This window comes from Platichthys flesus, chromosome 9 (genome assembly GCF_949316205.1).
Source record: "Platichthys flesus chromosome 9, fPlaFle2.1, whole genome shotgun sequence".
NCBI lineage: Eukaryota > Metazoa > Chordata > Actinopteri > Pleuronectiformes > Pleuronectidae > Platichthys > Platichthys flesus.
This window is the reverse complement of record NC_084953.1, coordinates 15,833,411-15,853,558: the sequence shown is the minus strand read 5'-3', so window position 1 is coordinate 15,853,558 and position 20,148 is coordinate 15,833,411. Positions and strand designations below refer to the sequence as shown.

Genomic DNA, 20,148 nt, shown 5'->3' with positions numbered 1-20,148 from the left:
CCTCAGTTAATACCGGGGCTCAGCTGATTAAATATGAGGACCTATGGTGCTTTATAGCAACTGACATGAATGAGCATATCTGTGAGAGTGTGTACTTGGGTAGAGGAAAAAGAGAAGTAACAAACTGTATGTGTGTGTGTGTGTGCAGTTTTTAGAGTAAAGACTTTTTTCTTTAGCCGGCTCTATGAAGATAAGAATAGGAGCCTGTGCCTCTGCAGAGCTTGTCGAGGTGCGAGGACTCCTGAAGGGCTTCGGGTCTTTCATCTGACTTCAACCTGCGAGTCCTCCCCCTGCTCCTCACATCTCCTTCCCCACAGCCTCAGAGAGAGCCTTAAAATACACAGAGAGCCCGCTGCTGACCCCTCAGACATCCACAGGCTCCACCGATGCGCACGTGTGTCTGTACTGAGTTGACATGTAGGACTGTGGGACTGTGGGTGGCCAAAGTTGTACAACATGCAGTAACTTTTAGTATTTGTATTTTACCAAAAAGTACACAAACATTTGAGAAGAGGATCAGTGTCATGTTTTGATGAACCAATCAGGATTTTGCAACATTAGAATCAAACTGTCAAGAGGGTGTTTGCTAATGTTAGTGTTACTCAAATATGATCAAAGCACACCCTCAACTTTTTAAACTGATAAACTCATATATGGTCATACATACAAACTAATGTTTAAAAAATATTGATATAGCAGCAGAGCAAGGGGATGTCCTGAACAGAAAATGAAGTTATAGAGCTTCTCTGTTCTTTGTTCTAGTAGCGGGTCCAGATGCTTGATCTCAAATTGTTGTTTACTTTCCCCCATTTTCCACACTGCGACATCTTTCAGAGCAAAAAAACTGTTTTTCATTTTGTCTTAAGATCCCATTTAAAAGTCTTTGGGTAACATTCTGATCTTGTGTCAGAAATTTAAAAAAAAATACATCATATATATTGACATTCGCACTGCACATGTGCTGGAGGCCTCACATCTCCCCTGTGTAAAATTAATCTAGGATCCCGGCTGACTTCCAAACGAGTTATGTCTCAAAAAATCATCTCATACATACGTGTGTTGAACTTAGATTTGTGGTGAGAAACTTTCCTCCGTCAGCAGGTGAATGTAAAGACCAGCCGCACACAAGTCTACTTTTATATAAATGTTTTGAAGACACCATCAGGTTGTATTGATCAATGTTAGTACTCGTGGTTTTATTTAGGATTAGTCAAACACCAGAGGCCACAACCTCGACAGTTTGGTACTCCACCCATCAGCTGTCACAAAGACCAATCACACGTCCAAAGGATTTCTGATGAATACCAAACTGTATGAGAATTAACTCCAGTGCAATTGTTGAAATTAGAATACTGTACGTTTTTGTTGAAGACCGACACTGAGTCAAAATCAGGTGACTACTGTTTCAGAATATTGTCACAGTTTAGGTTTTTGTGATCAAATGATCCAATGATATGACACAACACTGACAGGGCCTGATTTGCATAATGAGCTCTGTTGCTTTTGACGAGCCTATTTTGTTGCCTTGTGTTTGTACTGACGCATGTTTTAAGTTAAGTTAAATTTAGAAAGATGGACTTTTATCAAAACATGAGCGTTGGCAAGACGGTATCTTGTTTATGTATCTGCTGTCTGTGTGTGATGGGATGAATGTGTTGATGAAGGGATCCAGATGCTAGCCTCAAACAGAAGGTGTGTGTTCCTGTATACGTATACCTTTGTGAGGACCATTTTAAGCATAGTACCTACAGAGCTAGGACTTTTTTGGAAAGGCATTCGGATGGTTAAGGTTAGGGTAAGCTAGGTAATACATTATGCCAATGAGTGGCGCAGACATTTCTCATGTTTTCGGGACCTACATCTGAAAAATGCTAGGGTGAAGACATCCTTTGAGTTTAGCTTAAAGCTTAACTTAAGGCTTAGGTCTGGTTTAGGATAAAGTTAGGTTAAGGTTTAGGCGTAGGGTTGGGTTTGGGGTTAGCTCTAAATAAACGGTTACGTTCGTGCAAGTAGTGACTCAATTCTTCAGGAGTCACTCTCTTCGTGTGTGTGTGTGTGTGAGAGAGAGAGAGAGATGGATGGATCAGACTATTAAAGGAACCCAGGGTTACATCACATAAACTGAAGCCACCGGCCAGATACTGGCATTTAAGGAATTTCGCTGACCTTTCACTAACACACACACACACACACACACACACACACACACACACACACACACACACACACAGGCGTGATGAAGAATAAGGGCCTGCGGGGAGTTTGTGTCCAGTGCTGAATAATAGTAAACCAGTGAAATGCAGGCAGACGCTGTGTAATGACTCAACAGAGAGTCCTGCAGCGTGACTTCCAGAGAACTGTATCTACCCTGCTCACGCACCACTGGGGCTTGTTCCTGTGTCCATCACCTCGGCAAAAATCGACCATGGTCGGTTCCCATAACTCCCTGCATCACACAACACTTTTCCTCCTCTCCGCAACACATCAATAACACTACACCACTTTTTTCCTTTTTCACTCAATCACACTCTCTCTCTCCATCTCTTTCTCTCTCACTTCATTTATGTGTCTCTTCCCTGTGACGCGTCCTCCTTGCTCTTTCTGTCACTTCTCCCCTCAGCCACTTCCCATCTCTATCAACTCTTGTGTTTGTTGCGGCGGCGCCTCTGTATCGATCACCATGAACTCCCCCTCGGTTCAGGTCAGCCGACTGGTGCTGGGATTCTGAGCGACGGCTCTCGTTGCTCGGGATTGTGTCCTGACGGCACGGTCCACCTGCGTGTCACAGCAGAGACATTTCATTAGAGGCGGCCTGTAAATTAACCAAACAGGCGGTCGGCTCAGCGAATGGGGCGAGAGCAAATTCAATCAGCCGCCAGATGGCGTGCAGCATGAGGCCTAATGGTTTAATCATTCTGTTAAACCTTTGGAAATTTGTATGGAGGCCAGCACTTCAGCGCTGGGGGTGTTAACATAAAAACAAATTGGCATGTGTTTTCAGCTGGTGGGGGGATTGTATAACACCGTACATGGTTCTGATGGGATGTATGGTTGTAGCATGTGAGAGAGATTAAGTTGAAATGGCCTGCTTCATGATTTGGGAATGAGAGACCTGAACCCTCTGGGCAGATCGTTAACGCTACTCGGACCTGCACTCCAATTTATTGCCTGTGTCATGTTTGTGAATATTTATTAGTTCTTCCCACATTCTGCTTTTGCTTTGCACCTGAAATGAGAATATCAATTACCTAATGAAAACACCAGCCCACAATGCGACCCCTCACAGAATATAGAGGAAAAGCATAAAAACTGCACCCTACTGAGAGAAACGTTTTTCTCCACACATGCACAGAGCTCTCGCTGGCACACAATTTATTTCTTCGCAGTTTTCACCACAACCCAGTGGCTTTGTTTTGACTGGACGCTGCTGGAACCACAAACAGTCTCCCCCGCGATAAGCTGCCCTTTGCTGCAGATTGACCAGATTCGGGAAAACAAGATGTCCTGATATAACTGGATCCACAAATTTAACGAGGAACATTCCTCACAGCAGCACATGTGCAAAGGCTGTGAAGATAAAGAAAACATTTGTGGGAAACAACGAAGGAGAGAAGAAACATCCTGTAGCTTTTGATTACATGGCAACAGCAGGGAGTCAGGCCCCTCTGCTGATTTTAACACATATAGCTCTCCCCCAAGCAACTCCAGCCTTACCTCATTTACCCCAAGCAGAGATATTTCTGTGAGCACAAGATGGAGAGGAAGCCAAAATGAGGAAAGTGGACGAGAGTCAAACTACACAGGGCAACTAGAGCGAGAGGTGGAGGAGAGGGATGTATATGCTGCATATGAGTCGTGCAGGTATGTGATTATTCATCCATCATTACCAAACTTGACTGCAGCCGGCCGAATGCCTGATCTGCCCTCACTAATAGACCTGCAGCCCAAGACCTGAATCTATTAACTGCAGGGTTTTTTGGAAGAGATTTTTATGGAATTTTAATTGCAAACACATGGCTGCTGCGCATGAATGTTTTTACATATTGATCATTCGGGTTGCAAGAGACAGACATGTGTGACTGTCCCTCAGGAGCCAAGAAAGGGGGGGGGGGGGGGGGGAAGTATTTTTCTGAAAATATATATTTATCTTTATTTTACTTTGGAGTCTTGCAAAGCTTTGCAGCAGCTTCCCCTCGGCCATGCTCTGGAAACGCTGTCAGGGAGGGACCGTAAACGCTTTAACAATCATCCCCAAAAGTAAACAAGGTTTTACGAGCTGGCTGGTTTCGGTCCTAGTAAGGAGATCTGCAGCATTTGTGCAGATCTCTTTCTTTTTTCTTTTTTTACGCTTTAATTCTTTCCCGGTGATCATGCTGGTGTGTGAGCTTCACAGTTCGCTACGACGTGTGATGTATTCTATGTTAGTTTGAAAGAAAGAGAGAGATGCTGTAGAAGAAAGAGTGGGTGAGATTCAGGCCATAGTGTATCTGCTGAAAGAAAAGTAATGGGAATGGTTAGACAGAGGGAAGGAGGAGGATATCTCAAACCAAGAAGAAACAAAATACTGCCTGCAGTCTTCAACAGAGGCAAAGGAGAAGAGGATAATGAGCAAAATCACTGAGCCATGGGTGCAGCAAGCGTGTGTAGCCTCCTATTAACACACTGGCATTCATACGTCTATAAACACTCATTCACACCGCGGCGCACATGCTTCGCCACGTGCGTCCTTGCCATCACCGCTTGCATAAACACATTAACATGCAGGGAAATGGTGGATTTCGGAAGATGAAAGTCGCTCAGATCAGCGGCGCAACGCTGACACAGTCGTAACCTATCAAGCTCAGAAGTGTGCACTCGTGGCATCGACAGGTCCGCCGGGATGATGTGAAGGCTCTTTGTGCTTTTTTGATGTGCCGTGTTCCTAATAATTCCGGCCCCTTAAACTGCATAAAAGTTGCCCCGTCTGGCTTTCGATCAAGGAACTTATTGAACTGTGGGCAGCCTCAAATAGCTCCCGAATTAATTCATTCACATCTAAAAATGTGAACACCTACAGACAGTAATTAAAGGAGGTGTAGGAAGCAAGCAGGTGAAACATGCTTCTTCAGGCCATTTGGACGGACTGGTGGTGGTTCTTTTTGGCGCTCAGTGGAGTAGGTACCTCCGCCACGGTCCAACGATCCTCGCCGTCTAGTCCTTTAAGGAAGTAATATATAAGGAAAATCAAAGTGGACTGATTCATATAAAAGCATAGTTGGTAGTTTTTTTGCATAAATGGAGCGACACCTGCGAGCTAGTTCAGGCAGCTCGAGCTGCGCTGCTCCAATCATGTGACGTACACCACGTGACATACCTCACTCTCCACAATCATCTATAATACACAACCATCTATCAGGTGGTCTATTTAAGCAGGAGTGGTATTAAGGTATGTATCTCACAATGTTATAGAAGTAACTCCCCCTGATCTGGATCAACAACTAAATACTGTGACGGTTTGTTTGGTCTTGCCCCACCCCAAATTTGATGGAACTCGATTCAGTAGTATTTGTGTAACCCTCAAGAGTTTAATGGAGCGACACTCTCCATCTTGATCAGGCCATGACCTCTAGCTGCATTGGTCCAGTCATGTGACTTGCCTCACTCTCCACAATCGTCCATCATGCACACCCTCCAATAGAGGCCGAGTATTTAAACTTTAAAGATTTCCATGATTTTATGTACGTAGTTTTGTTCATCAAAAATAAGGGGAATATGTTTTTTTCCTATTTCGTAACTTGTTCAAAATCCATTGACCCCTCAAATGTATCTCACAGCCACTTAATGGGTCCAGACCCCCCAGGTTGGGAGCCCTTAGATACTCAGATTTCACCGCGACAGTGAGGAGAACAGTATCACGCGCCACAGAAACGACGGCTGAACCTCGGAAAATTAGACCCACCCTGTAATAAACTGTGATTATCTCTTGGATACATGTGTCTAATCAAGATCATTATCACTGGTGGTGGGTTGGGAAATTATCTTCTTCCCCTTCATCTGACTGTCTCTTATATCTCACGCACACACACTTGTTCGCGGCGCTGTTGTCAAAAGTGCTGCCAGAGCGTGCGCATGGGCCGAGCAGATATACGCCGCCGGGTGCCAGCGTTCTGATCAGGGGAAATGTTTAACAACTGGCGTGGAGCTTGCAGGGCTTTTCATTAATTTCCCCCTACTCACCGGCACAATGGAAGGCGGGGTCAGAGATGAGGGTTGGAAGACATGAGATAAAACTTCGAGGCAGCTGCAAAAGAATCCCTCCCAACAGTAATGACCACAGGTGTAGTGTTTGCACAGTCGGGGAAACATAGCGTCTTATGGTTTTATCATCACATTTGAATGTGCACGAACTTGGGTTGATTCTAAAGTGTGTGACTTAAAAAAAAAAAAAAGTTTCTTCCCTTCGCTTATGAATTTTTAAGCTATTACTCCCATCATGCCGCCACCCCCGGTGATCAAAGAAGTGGTGGGTAAGAGAGGGAGAGATACGGGGAGAGGATTAACGGCTCACAGGAGGATTGGAGGGAGGGATGGAGTTAGAGGATGAGGAGCAGATGACTGTGGAAGAGAGACAAAGGAAATCAAAGAAAAATTGAAACGGTGCATGAGCTCCTTTGTGCTTTGAATTTGACAGTTGACTGGTGCAAACACATATCCTATCACTGACACAGCCGTTCCATCGTGTGGTACAAACTAGCTCTCTGTTCCCCTTCATATCCTTTTGTCCCCCCTCTTCAGCGCTTTAATCCACCCTTTTCCACTCCTCGTCTTCTCACCTCTGTTGGTTCAGCTCTCGTCTTCTTCTGTCTCTCATCATCCCTCCATTTCCTTTCTTTTCCTCAACATGCATAAAATCATTTTGTCTCCTCTTCCTCTTCCTCTTTCTCTTCCTCTTCCTCTTCCTCTTCCTCTTCCTCTGCCTCTTCCTACTCCTTTCCTCTTCTCCTCCTCCTCTTCATCGCCTATAGTCTTCATCTCCCTCTCCTCTCCTGTCCTGTTTTCTTCTTTCTTCTCCTCTCCTCCTTTTCTCCTCCTCCTTTCCTCTCCTCTTCCTCTTCATCTCCTCATCCTTTCCTCTCCTTCTTCTTTTCCTCTTCCTCTTTACTCCTTCTCTCTTTCTTACTCTTCCATACGTTACCCTCTTCTATCCTCCTTCTTTCCTCTCCTCTTCAAATTATTTTCACTCTTCCTCATTTCGTCTCATCTTCCTCTTCTTCTACTCCTCCTTTCCTCTCCTCTTCTTCCTCTCCTTCTTCCCCTTCCTCTCATTGTAGTTCCCTCTCTCCCTCTCCCTTTTCCTCTCCTTCTTCCACTTCCTCTTCCTCTTCCTCTCCCTCTACTCTTCTTCCTCTCTCCTACTCTCCTCTCCTTCTTCCTCTTCCTCTCCTCTCATTGTTAGGCATTAATTGGAGCTGGAAGCCTCGAGACAAGCAGCTCAATGTGCGTCAGGCTGACAGGCAGAGCCGTTGGCTTCTATTAAGCTTTAATAAGCGAGCAGGATTGGAAGAGGGAGAGAAGGAGCTGAAGGGAGGAGAAAGTGTGCAAGCTACTGTCACCTCTCTGTGGGATGCAGAGGAGGCCGTCTGCTGTCACACAAACACATAAACACTCACACACACAAACTACCAAATCATCCTGCATCTAATTTTCAGCTGCTTTTTCAACTTATTGCCAGAGGCTGAAAAATGATTTTGTGAATCTAGAAAAAGAGTTTCATGTGCGAGATAAAAGAAACTGACGAAATAACTTCAATATCTGAGCATCCATGTCAAAGAGAGAGAGCTGAGGAAGTGTGTTTTACAGAAATGCACACACAGCCGAACCCTACTAACACACACACACACACACATGTCAATGCCTCTCCTCCGGCATGAAGATGACAGCAGTATTATTTCACCGTGCCGAATTTAACCTGGACCACAGCTGAGGTATAGATGTTAGAGGAATATCTTCAACCTCTGTAGCTGGGTGCTGCAAGAACAAATCCATCTGTGATGTGTGTGAGAGAAGGTTGTGGTTCCCCCCCCCCCACCATGTTGCCATCTTGTTATGAATTTCTATGTAGTTGCGGTTGTGGGTGCGGCGCTTCATTTTTGTTTACAAAGTCATCCAGGCTGTGGTTAACTGAAAAAAAATAAACATCCAGCAATGAATAGATTCATTTTGTGACTCCTTCAGTGTGTGTGTGTAAACGACAAATGATTATGCTGGAAATGTAACCTCCAAATGCCTTTCTCTGTGTCGCAAATGCTTCCCCCCCCCCAAAAAAAACGGCCCTTTTACAGACGAGAGGAGCAATAATGAAATTGAAGCTGGCAGTCGCTCCAAACTGAATATTGGCCTGAAACATGGAAATAAATACAGCAGGAGTGTTTAGGCAGCGGCATGTTTGGGCTGCTGCAACAAAGATGCCAACAATGTGTTCAAGGAGAAAAAGAACTTCCAGTGAGCAAGTGCCAAAGTCTATATAAACACAGAGGAACATGGCTGCTTACATTAATACACAAAGACTAAATGGAAGTCTGCGCTGGTTGGTGTGTGTTACAATAAGCTGGTTGTGCGACAATGGAGGAATCCAAATTATGAGCTGACATCTGTGTGCCGAGCAATTTTGAGATACCGAGCAATCAAGTTTTTACATCCTGTTGGGTGAAAACCAACCTCCTGAATAAATATTAATATTCTGTTAAATAAATACTGTGAAATGCAAAGCTAAAGCCTAATGCAAAGACCAACCTCAGGTTTATTTTTGACGATAAATCATTCTGAACCATCCAATTTTGGCCCAAAATATGAGATAGAAATATATTATCCTAGGATTAATATTCATGAGGAGTAATAAACTAATTGGAAGAAGAGCAAAGACATTTTTTAAAGAAAACATATTCACATCGAACGAATGAAAAAAAACACATTTCAATTTAATATTATATCCGATCCTGTTGATAAAATGGGATCTCTGTTTATTCAGAGGGGTTTATCTGAGGATGAACTGAACTGTGCACGTCACATCATTAACAGTCTGTAACTAAGCCTCTGTCCACATCTATCATTGAGTTTATTGGATTGTGGGAACGGACTAATTAATGCTGAAAAGGACATTGATTGACCAACAAGCCCAGTTGATTAACGCCAGGTTTTCAGTCGATGGAAACTGCAAACTTGCTGAGAGTGAGGACTTGCATCGATTGTGGCAAGGGTCAATTTTAGTTACATTTAGCTTTAGTTATAAGAAGAAATTGTAAGTGGCAAAGGATTGATGAATAGTTTAACATCATTTTTGTCATTTGTTACCTGTACACCTTATGGTGCAGTGACACTTTAAGGCCACAGCGCAGATGTCCTTGCTTTGAAGCAGCTGTTTGATTGCAAGCTTACTGACTTTGATGATCCCTGCCTTTCTTTTTAGTTGGACTGGCAATAAAAAGTTAGTGAGTTAAAATGTATCATGACAGGAATTTGATGATTTTGTTCACTTGTAGAATACCTTGACTTTTCATCCAGGGTAAGGGTTATTTCAGGTAAGTCAGTTAAACAGAAATTTGTCCAGAACTGTGATCCCCTTGTCTTTTTCCTGCTCTTTTATATATATACATATATATATTCTGCAAATTAATGTGCTTTTGTATATTGATACACAATTTTTTAGTAAAGCACAGTTGACAGCTTCAACTGAGAGAAAATAACTGTTTCTTTACTAGCTGTGTCATTGTACTTACTTTAAACCAGATTCAATGAATAGATTGGCGTGTGGTTAAGAGTTGTGAGCTGCCCTTTTAATGTGCATGGGAGCACCTCCGGCTGAGCACTGCAGTTCAGCTCTCTCCCACAGGGTTTAAGCTGCCATTCCACCGCTTAATGTCAACTTGTAGGCTGAACCATTATTATACAAAGCCACAGGCCACATTAATTAACCACCAGGCTGTCTAATACAAGAGCGCCCGTACCACAACCGACTCCATTTGTCGCCATTAAAAAAGAATTTGTCAGACAATAAAGTATGTTTGTTTAAAAAAGTGTTCTCAGTACTTTAATTTTCCCTCTATTTCTTCTTCCTGCCTCTTTTTCTGCTCTGTGTGTAAATGACTGAGTGGGACCCAATGTCTTTTAATGACCTCCATTCATTTTCTGCGAGAAAGGATTTACTTTGCTGTCCTTGTGGAGACAGTCCTCCCTCTCTTCACTATTGGTGTTGTAAGTTAACAGCCATTAGTGTTTGTCTAAGGCCCCAAATGTTCGAATTTGCCTCAGGCTACTTCTTCTCTGTAAAACCTTGTTCTTTCATCTGCTTTTCTCCAATCTGCTTCCCCTGGCACATTTTCATTATGTTGGTTGGTGTTGGTCCCAGGAGCTCACGCAGCAAAGAACAATGTCTCTGCTGGCATTTTCCTAATTGATCCATGGCAGCTGTGGTTTAGTCGTGTCCATATCCTCAATTATTCATAAAACAGATATCTCCAAGAGACTACATCACATGTTCTCAATGAAACACAGAAATTCACGGTCCTGTAAGGTGACTTATGTTCATCATTACGTTAATTTGGGCAGACTTCGGCATATAGATGCAACAAGGAAGAAATACTAGCATAGTTATCTAAGCACAAAGCAGCACGTCTGCCTCATATCGATTGGAAGTATAATAGATTTTCATGGTTTGAAAACTTTTATATTATTAGTCAGTGTAACTGCCAGACTTGGAATCTAACCCCATAAAGCTAATGTTGTGAAACATGTTAAGGTTGAAAGCTATTCTCAATCAGGAAGACAGTTATTACAGAGATTAAAATCACCATCCACTTTATTTAATGAAGGCAATTAGGCCAAAGATATCTTGGCTGGAGAACACACAGCCATTCCCACCCACAGAGTGGAGAATAAAAAATAGGCCACTCTTTCCATTTGTTAACTCCCACATGTTTAATACAGGAAATACTGACGCTGTCTCGATGTTTTGACCATCTGACCAATAATGTGTTTTATTTGTGGTTTCTCTCTTTGCAGGGATGCTGCTCCAAGAGAGTTTCATCGAGGAGCCTGACGGCCTGGTGTCTGTGAACCTGCTGGTGGTGTCTGCAGTTTCAGCCTTTGCAACAGGAGCCGTCCTCTCCGGCCTCACCGTGTGCTGGATAATGAGTCATCGCCACCGCCACTCCCGCAGCTCTGGAGCTAACGGCGCCCGCCGCAAAAGTGACAAAGAGCAGAGCATGCTGGGACAGGGCCGCAGCGGCTCTGTAATGAGCGTAACGCGAACCAGCGGCGGAGAGAGGCGGCGGTCGCAGGTAGACAACCCCTTTGTCACGCCCAACGGATGGCCTAAAGGAGATATGGATCCGGGATTGTTGCCGACCCCGGAGCAGACTCCACTGCAGCAGAAGCGGGGCATGCATATTCCGGACACTGACTGGGACCAGAGCCAGACCTTCCTTACCGCTGTGGGGACACCCTGCCCCAATAACTCTGTCATCTACCTGAGCTCCAAGTACCTGCACGGAGGTGGTGGAGGGATGGTCAGGATAGAGGACCCAGGGGAAGTTGTGCTGCCCCTGCACACAGAGCGCCAGCGCTACCTGATCTTAGCCACCCAGAGAGGGGAACACGGCGGCAGCCGTCCCAGTGGCACCCTGAGGAACTCAGCAGGGGAATATATCTACCCCGCCACACCACAGGACTCCCCCGACAGACGGAGGGTGGTTTCTGCTCCCACGCCCCACGACTATGGCGAGCCCCGTTGGAGTCACGAGGTGCTCAACTACAACAGCAACAATGGGGCGCCCTATCACGCTCAGCGCCAGGGCCTCATCAGGCCAGACATGCATGGGCCTCGAGGGCTGGGGGAACTGGCTGACTTCAGCCATCTTCTAGTGAAAAACATGGGAGAGCGTGCCCCTAGTGGCCAGTGAGGTGAGGTGTCAGAGCCCTGACACCAAACTCTCTCTAAACGCTCATTCCCTCCAACAGTCAACTGGAAGAAGTCCACCCCTCAGACTCACTGTCCCAGGTCCAACCTTTCCCTGTCTGTCCTCTCTCACTGTCATTCAATGTTCAATGACGCCATTCAGCCGACTGAAGAGAGAGACGGAGAGAACAGAAACAGAGAGAGTTGAAAAGAGGAGAACGCTTTCCCTCAAATATCCATTCCTCTGCTCTTAATCTGAGGCGCACCCCTCTACTCTGTTTGTGGAACGGCCCAGAGAGTGTGACTTTGACACCACAGGACAAACAGTGCGGCACAGGGAGGGGTGTAAAAGGACGGGGAGTCTTCTAAAAAAGACTGTTTGGAGATTTAAATAAGAAGACAATTTCGCTTGTAGCGCCAAATGTGAAAGATCTCCCTCCACCATTTTGTTCACTGTTTTGACGCCATGGATCTTCTTTGGGTGTGACATTTTTGTTTCTGCCTTTTTTTTTGTGCCAGTGGGCATCCAGCAGAAAACAATGTGCTCTTCTCTGGATTTCAAATGGGACAGAAACTGTTGTAGCCGTGCCAGAGGGCAGTGACTCTCAATGAATCCTGCAGTGTGTGCGTCTATGTGTGTATCTGACTGTGTGACTGTGTGAATGTGTGCGGTCACGACAACCCCAACCAGTGTCCTGTCCAAACTGTGAAGAATAACTATATATTGAAGTTTCTGTAAACAATCACAGAGAGATAAATGTATTTTATTATGTGTCTCTGGATGTGTTAACCAATCAGAGGGGTGGGTTACTGAAGGGTTGAGTAATTTTTATGTGATTCCCAGTACCTCATGAGCAGCACTGGACAGAGCCATGATGAATTGAAAGAGAGCAATAATGAGCAAGAAACATATACGGATGAAGATAAAGCCAATTTAATTTGATATTTTTTTATGATACTAGTTTTCTCAGCAAAGCAAGCTAAAGCGTAGAGACGTCAGGAAGAGCAGGGCGCTGGGGAAAGGAACAATATCTCCGCTCCATTCTTCTCTCCCTCGCTCCCTCTCAGTATGCCCGGGTCTGTCTGACCTGACCTGAGGCCTCCCTGGGCTCCGCAGCCCATTTGAAAAGGGGGAATGTGAGCTGTGGCTGTCTGGCTGTCTGACTGAGGCTCTGAGGCTCGGCCGCTTGGGACCTACATTCAGCCTCTTCTGCTCGACACTGAGCCTCTTTGTGCCCAAGAAGCATGAGGAGACTGCGGCAACAAATAGCCGTTAAGAGTCAGAAACCTAGCCCAGAACCACAGCCTAGCAGAATATCAATGAAGAGGACAGCGGCTCCATCCGTCATGTGAGATGTACCGACCGGGCCCGGGCATCTCTTAATGCTTCACCCAGTTGCCAGGATAGGGAGGAGCTGAGGGCTGAAGCGGGGGCTGAGGCCAGGGTTGGGGCACTGCTAACGGTCACAATGGTCATCCCTTGTGGTTTTATCCCTTTCTGTCATTCAGTGTGTTTCCCAACAAAAGCGGGATAAAGAACACAGATGGGCATGGGTGTACTAGGGTGTGGAGTTACTCTTTCTCTCCGCTGTCTTTTGATGTTTTCTGTTTTATGTCCGTTCTCATCAGTTCTTGATTCAGATGTAGATCCAGAGATAGTTTTAGTTCACCTGGGTCACAGTAGTTGTTTTGTGTGTCTGCGTGCGTGTGTGAATCTCTGAGGGCTTGTATCCACAAATGTGTTGCTCATATTGAGTGTGAAAAAAGCTGCTTTGATCAAATTTATTGTCATCCTCATCCTCCTTCCTTTCTCTGTTGAGTCACTTTTTTGTGTTGTGCAGCAGCTCTTTGCTTGACATTCACAAATCTGTGATAACAGTGTCACAGCCTTGGATCAGTAAACGCTATACAAATACTCGAACCATTACACAGTGCACAAAGATGTGCAGATAAGACGGAGGTTATGGGCTGTGCTTTGTTGAAGGGACAGATGGCAGATACCAACATTATAAATTATTAAGTACAAAAGCTAGGGCCGAGAATTGTTTGGAGTTTTTCTGAAATTAATGCCAATATGATATGACGCCTTTGAGAGCAAACATATGTTTTCACAAGACCCTGTTTTTCATTTAAAGCAAGTCTGCGTTGCTTTGTATTTTGTTTTTGGCTTTCGGCTCTGGTTTACTGACCTGTCATGAAACATCCACTCTCACAGATCTTATCAGGGTCGTTTTGGGCCTCATCAGGCAGCTGTTTTCAACAATAATGCTTCAATGATTAACGTTACCTGGCAGCAACAGACAGTAAACGTCAGTGACTAGCTAGTGGACATACTTGAACATTTAGCAGCTAAAGATGCAGATCCAAGAGTTGGTAGAGACCAAAAATGGAGCTTAAAGGAGAGTGAATATGAGATTACCTTAATTAGGGGTACACACACGACTGCAAATTAATGATATTGTTGACAAACACCCATATGCCAACACATGAGCCCAATAGTTCTAAAATGCATTTCATGTAAAAACTATCATTTTAAGTGATGGATATGATTTGAAATGATGAAATGCTAAGGCCTATATGATTAGGAACAATACATTTTTTAATACTTTATGTTAAGAAAAGTTTTTAACGCAAGGAGCCAAAGCAATGGAGCATTACACACTCTACATTCAACAATGATTAGATGTAAATCAAGAACTGGCCATCCAACACAAAGTTAACAAGATTGTAATTCCGACCGGACATTTGACACCCGCTGACTTTTTGCATTTTGCTTTTGATACCCAGCCCTAAAAGGTAGACAGCAGAGAGTGTGAGGTGCAGCAGTGTAAGAGATTTATGAGGGCAAGGACAGAGGAGGAGGTCAGGCAGGCGAGCATGATGCTACTGCATTACAATCTCTCCACATTAGAATTGTGTATTCTTTACACATTCTACCCTGAAACATTAGTCATTAGTATTGAGGATAGTGGGCTTTCCACCAGCCCGGCGCCTCATCTCTGTCTCTTTTTATCTCTCTCCCTGTCTACCCGTCTCTGCCATGGCCTGCGTTATCTGTGTGTGTGTATGTGTGTGTGAATGAGGCCTCTCTGTCTCGGCCGGTGTGCGCTGCCAGCCGTGTCCTCGCTCCGCATCTCCTACGGTGTTTCACTAAACATGCTTGATTAGGCAAAGTACATTCCCGGCCCTCTAATGGCCTGATGAGCCCCTAAGAAGATTACTACAGACACATCAGCCCTGAGAGGGAGGTGCACTTTCAACCAGCTCTTTACCCCTCCACTAACCACCAACCACACACACATGCATGCATGCGTACACACACACACACACACACTTTGTAGGGCCCTTTTACCAAATACGGGACGCAATTGAATTAAGATCAGAAATAAAACTCACGCTTGAACTGGCCCGACACTGGCTGGTTCTAGGAAAGGTACAGTACACGATGCTATCTTACTGACTGCGTAATTTAATTACCTTAGCTCGACATTATGGGGCATCTAAAGAATTCAGATGTAACCACATGCAGATCATTTCTGTTTATCAAAGCCATCATCCTCCCTCTTCTTTTTACTTACTTCATGTCATTCCAGTTCCTCCTCTTTACAACAGCTGCACTTTGTCCTCTTCCCTCTGCTTGCCCTTTTATTCTTAACAGACTCAGACGATCTCTCTGCACCCACACACACACACACACACTACATCCATTTCGTCCTGTTTATCACTTTTAAAGGTTAGCTGGTTAATTTACTGAGCTGGTGACATAAGCAGAAATCAAAGTAATTCACAAAAAAATGCTTTATTTCACATCAAATTTTTTGTTAGACATTTTCAAAGCCGCTCTCCTGGTAAATTGCTTTCCTTTGCTCGGAAATTATTTTGCTTTTCTTTGTCCCCTGCCTCTGCACACACAAACACACACAAACACACACATTAAATTAAATTCCCACCCACCTCTCATGAGCCAGCCTATGTGTGTATATTGTTTTGAACGTGTCTGAAGACACCATGCCGTCGTGTGTTGGGGTTGTTTATGCCGTGTGGCCCAGTGATGCGATGCCCCCCCCCCCCCCCCCACAGCCAATAACTGCCATCTCGCCCTGCAGTGCTCCGCTGTACTGTACTGTATGTGCTCTATGCCCTAGAGAGAGTCCAGAAACTGAGCCTGACTTATATTAAACCCACCATGCATTGCAGCGAGGAGCAGTGACATGACACTTCTCATTTCCAAGTCAACATCGAAGTGAAAAAAAGCACAAAAAAATCTGAAAACAAAATCAACATTTGCATTTTTGTAAAATTGTAGATCTATTTAGTCCGCAATGATCATCTTTGTCATGTTTGTTTTTCTATGGTTTGTTTCTGTGGTGGATATTTTGTTTGAAATGATATGGGATATTATTGTATATGATTTCAATTTCAATTCTCTGGTGTGCTGGATTTGATGACATCATTGAAGATGAACCTGATGACTATCATGATTGCTGTTGTGTTGACAGTGACAATGAAGCAGTACTGTGAGCAGCGCTGAGCTCCTGTGTTTGGACGCTGAATCTAAGGTTTATAAAGAGACATCTCTCCCATAGAGGGGAGTCTCCTGCTACTGTGAAGGACCCCGCTGCCCTACTGCTCTGGCCAGAGTCTGGCCCGCCGTCGGCCCGGGTACCTCGGGGCACAGTGTCATCAGATGACAAGACATGTTCCTACTACGTGTACATAACCTTGATGCTTACATGTAATTAAAGTGCCGTAGCTGCATGACGACACAGCCTCTGTGTGTGTACAGAAGTAGCGACGTGTGAATTTGTACAGTACATGCAAGTGTGTGTGCTTGTGTCCGCAAAGAAAATCTGTTTGTCGTCACGCGAAGAGTAACATGTGCATGCACCCTCCGACAACTGCACAAAGCACACCTACATTAGACACATACACAAACACACTCCAGCAGTTGTTCTCCATTCTCCACGTTGTCCTGAGCTCTGCCTGTCACTCCGCATGGAGAATTTGCTCTATGTCAACTTTCTTATTCTAATAAACACCTCAGACATTGAGGTCTGCTCATTGAGTTTCTTCTTTTTGTTTGCTTCTTTATAATTTCTCATTAGCAGCAAAAGACTCAGCAAACTTACTTAATGAAAAGGAAAAACAGATTTGTCTGCTATCTCCTTCAGTTCCTCAATGGTGGAGGACATATTCAGATACAAGTAGTTAAAGTAAAAGTATGAATCATCTAAAAAAAATATGTGCCTCACGCTGACTCTACCAATACATTACAATACAATAGATTTTACTTCATTTTCAGGACTCATTCTATATGCTCTTCTGTTTCATAATAATACTCAAAATGTGAAGAGAGAAGGGCTGGTTGCCTGGTTTATTATTAAAATTGCTGTTATTATTTTAATTTTTGTATGAATATAATGTGGGACCAGTGGGGAGTCAAAATAGAAAAAATATATATTTTCTAAAATAAATAATAATAATATAACGTAAATAATGTTTCATTGTTCTGTTACCTAAAAGTACATCATACAATATTTAAATATGTATTATTCAGACTAAGCAGGTCAGTTTTTATGTATAATCAAAGTAAGAACTAAAGCTGTCATATCAGTGAAGTGGAGCAGAAGTAGAATATAAATTGCCATCATATGTTAATAGTAAATATACAGTATACACACAACATGTGACGGAAATTATTAAATACAGTATATAGCACTATATTGTGTTGTTTTTTTATACATCGAAGAAAATCATAAAATGTAAATAAATCACAACCCTTAAAACATATATAATTAATACAAAATGTATTCCTCTACTACACAGTGTAATGAGCAGCATCATAACTCGAGCTGCGCCCTAGTGTAGTACCATCACCACTCAGTTGAAGGTGTTGTTGCTTCACAGGACCTTGAGCCATGCCTGTGCATATTCAATAAAACAATCATTAAGGAGTGTGATTCAGTGAGAGGTATTTTCATTTACCTGTCACTTCATATTGCTACGTATGGACTGATATTTAAATCACTCCTTTTTCTTAACCCTCCGCACTGGACTCCTGCTCTTTCGCCTCCCTCGTCTGCTCCAACATCCAGCTCTCCGTCTCTCTGGGGAGCCCATCAGCCCATTTCACATCTGTTGAGTGGTTGAGGACCTTTCAGGGCCTCTCCTTCGCGCGTGTTTTATGGGACTGAAGGACCTCCAGAGCTGGAAGGCTTCAGTCATCTCGATGGAGGAGGAAGGATGAAAAGGGGGATGAAGAGGAGAAGGAGGAGGGGGAGGAAGAGGGCGGAGGAAATGAAAAAAGGTTGGCACTTGGTTCAATTCGACAGGAGCAGTGTGGCATTGTTATTCAATCTCCTCTGCAGATTCTATCAAAGGTGATCTATCTGTCCGTCTATCCACCCACCCACCCATCCGGCCAACCATCTGTCTACACACACAAATATGTTTGTTCTTCTATCTTAGTGAGGACACTCATCGACATAATACCTTCCCTTACAGCCCCTTACACTTACCTTCACCATCCAAAGTAAATGTCAAACCCTAACCTAAGCCTAATTCTAACTCTAACCCTAAAACTAAGTCTGAACCCTCCCACAGCCCTTTGAAAAAATGAGGACTGGTCAAAGTGTCCTCACTTTCCAAAAATGTCCTCACTTTGGTATATTTTTTGAATGGTCCTCAAAAAGATAGAAGCACAGGAACACACGCGCACACACACACACACACACACACACACACTTGTAATGATGAATCTGATTAATGAAGAGGTTGAAACTGTGCCAGTCGGTACTCTCCTCAATTTGACTCCCTCTCCCACAGCTGAGCTCAACATAAATCTGCCTGTCAACCAATTTCTCCATCACAGTATTTAAATTTCAAACACACACTTTTTATCAGCTGGGTTTAGTTCTTTCATTATTTTTCTACTTATCTCTGGAATTTAACATGACTACCTGAACAGCCACAATGTTGCTTTACGTCACAAAATTACAACGACTGTGATAGATATCATGTTGATGTAAATCAGATTATTCCCATGTTTACCATCTCAGCTGAGCCTATTAACATAGTGCAATTAGATAATTCTAGTTTAGGCTAATGGTTATGTCACTAGCTTTGCAGGTATTTAGCCATAAAAGAAAAATTTGACTTGTTGGTGGCATTAAATAAAAAGGTTGGTGGATCATCAAAGTGACTTGACCTCACAGTGGCAGCAGAAAGATGTGCCTTCCTAGACACACACTTAAAACCCAGCTAAATGTAGTTGTGGTCAATGAGACAACCCAAAACAAATCTACTTAAGTAAAGTATATACACATGAGAAATGTGCTTATGTACAGTAATGTAACACATTATGTGTTACATCCCATCACTGTTCTTTGCCACCTTTAAAACAACCAGAGTTGACCAAGGTGAATTTAATAAAAATGTAATAGAATTCGATGAAATAAAAGGCTAAAAGGTTTATTAAAAAGCAGCTAAGAACAATAGAGTCTGCTCTTTAGTGAGGAGAGGAGCATGTCTCAGTAGAAAGTATTACGTTTTTTCCACAAATATATTGCTGTAACTTTGCAACAACAATCCTGACCACCAGGAGGCAGTGTAAGCTTTGTGGAGAGGAGGAAAACATACTCTCCTCCTCCTTACACTAAATTGAATTATTCTCTTTTTGTCCTTGTGTCTCTTCCAGCTTTATATGAAGCTTCACTTAGTTAAATATCAAATCAAATCAAACCAAATCAAATCAAGAATATACTAAAGTCTACAACTTAACAGTATTTCACATTTTATCAGGACTTTCATTACATATTTAACCAGGTTAACCAGTAACCAGTAGCATGGAATTAAGAAACTAATTGACAATTGTGTGGAATTTATGAGGAAAACACAGCAATAAGGGGGAGATAATGACAAAATAAATATTTACAAGGGAGAGAGAGAGAGAGAGAGAGAGAGAGAGAGAGAGAGAGAGAGAGGAAGCCTTGTAAACAGACTTGCCCATAAAATCTAATTTGGCAGTTTGAGTGGGAGCAGAGTGCCCCCAGGTGGACATACACAGACTTTATGGCTCATTATGGTTCACATTAAAAAGGCGTGAGTGTCTCTACATGGACTGAGAGACGTGTGGAAATGTTGAGCTTTATATCATCTGGGACTGTTTGAGATTTGAAGACATGTCAGTGTGTTCCACATTAGCAGGTGACAGATTG

The 20,148-nt window shown here is 43.5% G+C and overlaps 1 protein-coding gene across 1 annotated transcript in view; it reads left to right on the top strand.

The window, feature by feature from the left end:
- sema6bb (sema domain, transmembrane domain (TM), and cytoplasmic domain, (semaphorin) 6Bb) overlaps nucleotides 1-16,997 on the top strand; it is a 74,029-nt gene extending 57,032 nt beyond the window's left edge. The window contains exon 16 of the mRNA XM_062395726.1: nucleotides 11,038-16,997. Within this exon, the coding sequence (XP_062251710.1) occupies nucleotides 11,038-11,936 (899 nt within the window). The 3' untranslated portion in view covers nucleotides 11,937-16,997. The remainder of the gene's footprint in view (nucleotides 1-11,037) is intronic.
- Nucleotides 16,998-20,148: the final 3,151 nt, after the last annotated feature.